This window comes from Antrostomus carolinensis, unplaced genomic scaffold (assembly GCF_000700745.2).
Source record: "Antrostomus carolinensis isolate BGI_N321 unplaced genomic scaffold, ASM70074v2 scaffold53366, whole genome shotgun sequence".
In the NCBI taxonomy this organism is placed as follows: Eukaryota; Metazoa; Chordata; class Aves; order Caprimulgiformes; family Caprimulgidae; genus Antrostomus; species Antrostomus carolinensis.
The window spans coordinates 1-2,898 of NW_010320819.1; the positions used below are offsets into that span (position 1 = coordinate 1).

Consider the following 2,898-nt stretch of genomic DNA (forward strand, 5'->3'; position numbering starts at 1 on the left):
TTGGCTCTCCACCCAAGTCAATTACCTGGTACACAAAGGACAATCTGTGTATGTGTTCTCATCTCAGAGAGACAAAAAAATGAAGTGTACAGTCCTCAACATTCATTCTTGCTTTACTTTGAGAGGAAAAATATTCAAGTATGTTTACTTCTGCTGTGTAGGTCAACCCAAAGTCAGCATAACACGAGGGACACATGTAAAAACATGACTGACTAAAGAAAAGGTTACGTTTAACAGCAATCTGTTCTGGAGGCAATTTTAAAAAGCAAAACTACTTATGTCTGTAGGGCTGCTCCAAAGAAATGGTGAGCTCTTTCTGGGGCGAAGTTGGATGAAGATACATTATTGCCATTCCTCTGAAGGAGGATGGTAAAAGCGATACGAAAGACAAACATAAAGGAAAAAACATGCAGGTTACCTCCTGGTAAATGAAAGGTTTAGTTCCTGCAGAAAACCATTTAGTGTTTAGATCTTTTAGCTTGTCCAGAAATGCCCTTATGTCCCCAGGCCACATATGCTTGGCAGCATCAATTCGGAAGCCTGCTACACCAATATCAATGAGATAGTTCATGTACTCGGCAACTTTTGAGCGCACATAGTCCTTCTCCAGGGCCAGATCAAGAAGGCTAACCAAGCGGCAGTCCCGGACCTGTGTAATGAAAAGAAAAAAAAAAAAAAAAGTCTTGAGGTGTCACTCTGTCAGCTTGCAAAACCTTTCAATGAAATGTTTGCATGTTTTGAGACATAAAATCAATTCTGTTTGCATATCTAATTTGCATAGAAGAGAATTATACCAAGGTCTGCACCACAACATAGGTAAATTTACTATGCAGCTCAATTCTCAAGTTAGGACAGTTAGTGAAATATGTCACCTCCCTGTGCAGATGTCATCAGAATTGAGGCTGAGAAATGGCATGGTGTGTCACTGCAAAGTGGCCAAAGGAAGAGCAGTAACCTTGAGAAAGAACTGCCACACATTTGGTTTACAAAAATAAGTCACTCAACCAGGGTACCACCTTGCACTGCTGTCAATTTTCCAAGGGGGCTCCTTATCAGGATCAGCCGAGTTCACAATCTGTAAGAGCTCACCAGCTGAGCTGAGGACACTTGCCTCAGTTCAGAAGCAAACTCCTGCATGTGCCCACATGTAACGTGGTGGGAGGGTTCTTGATTTCTCAGTACTTAGAATATTTTGCACCACAAGTACCTTTCCTGTACCTATGTTCACTACTTCATTCACTTGTCAGGTGACTAAGCACAGGTTTTCTGAGAAACTACTCCCTTTGTTTGGCCTTACTGTAATGTTTACACAACAGGTTAAAAAAACAACCAAACAAAAAAAGATTTCAAACTTTTGCCAGAGAAAGTTACCTGATACATATCACCATAATTTTCAATTTCTCCACTTCCAGTTCGACATTTGCCATCATTGAAATCCCAGCCAGAGTATGGCACAGCTGGAAAATCTCTGTTTCCAGCATTAAAATAGCTTCCACAGGTAGAATGTGTGCCTGAGCCACCTGCAGCCCCACACATGTGATTGACAACAGCATCCACATAAATATGAACCTGGAAAAGCGATAAATCCATCTCAGTTTATTTTGTAATGATGGTGAAGTGACAGAGCTTTACCACATCACTGTTAATTCAATCTTTTTTTCCCCTTCAGTTTACTCTCAGTTTATGCCTCCTTTGAGGACACAGCAGTAACTTCCCTCAGCTGATACAGCACTTCTTCCCATACCAGATACAGATTTTCAAGGCACTTACTCCAACGTTGTTGCATCTTGTCACCATGTCTCTGAATTCATTTTCATTTCCTGATCGAGTACAGAGCTTGTAGCTGATGGGCTGGTATCTTTCCCACCAGGGTCTGTTTGGGTTAGTAATGACAATATTTTCACTTGGAGGTGAAACCTGCAGATGAAATTATGTACTTTGATAACAAACCAATTGGTTTCATTTCAACTTTTTAAGGGCAAAACTGTGCTCAGTACCTCTGCCCTCAGAGGCAGGCTAGTGCCCCCCCAGTCTCTCTCTCTCACAGCATAAGCTCAGGTCTGTGAAATAGACATCTTGTAGACTGGTAAGGAAGATGTTTTCTTTTCTTCCTGCGGGCTGCCCAGGCCCAGCATAGGCCTGCTTTCAAGGACACACAGGAATTATCTTTACCTAGAATAGTGATATCCTTAGGAAAGCCAAAACTCAATGTTTATGCACTTCCCTTAGAACAAGGTGAAGAGGAAAACTTAGCTTTGCAGGGGAAGTGTTTCAGAGGAAAGCGTACCCCTTTGTAATTGATCTGCTAGTGATTCAATATCATCCATTGGCCCTGCAGGCTCTAGGGTTGGGTCTAACAGCAGTTAATACTTCCATCCCTGCCTTTCCAACACCAAAGTTACTTGGAGCTGACTGCCTCCAGTGCAGGCATTTTGATGTATTAATCAAATGCTACAATGCTATTTTCTACCTACTCATAGGAAACAACTTACCTGAACTCCTCCAAATCCATTAGGAGCTAAATAGCGTTCACACTCAAGAGCAATATCTGCCCAGCGCCATTCAAAGAGATGGACAATAGACGTTCTCCCAGAGAGAGTATTGGGGTTGTACTGTGCCCAGCAAAACCCTACAGCTGCAAGTAGGAGGAGGACTTGCATGATGCCTTCAGTATAAGGCTGTGGTCTCTCCACTGGCAATTTATACTACTGCAAGATAACAAAGTTCATATTGCAGCTGGCAAAATTCACACAGATCAATGCTATCAGTTATTATTTGGCTAGCTAGCTCAATAACATTCTTCTGTTTCTTTTTTTTTTTCCTGGATTGCACAACAGGTGAAGATAAAATACCTTTTCACAATGATTATACGTTATCATAAATCAAGTGATCTGTGAG

At 41.6% G+C, this 2,898-nt stretch overlaps 1 protein-coding gene across 1 annotated transcript; it reads right to left on the reverse strand.

The window, feature by feature from the left end:
* Positions 1–4: 4 nt before the first annotated feature.
* LOC104526273 (pancreatic alpha-amylase-like) lies at positions 5–2,671 on the reverse strand (the record flags this gene model as incomplete). The annotated part of the gene is made up of 5 exons (XM_010169689.1): positions 2,493–2,671; positions 1,771–1,917; positions 1,372–1,569; positions 419–649; positions 5–25 (listed from the first exon to the last, which is right to left on the reverse strand). Coding segments are annotated over exons 1-5 (765 nt in total), but the record flags the coding sequence as incomplete, so codon positions are not given.
* Positions 2,672–2,898: the final 227 nt, after the last annotated feature.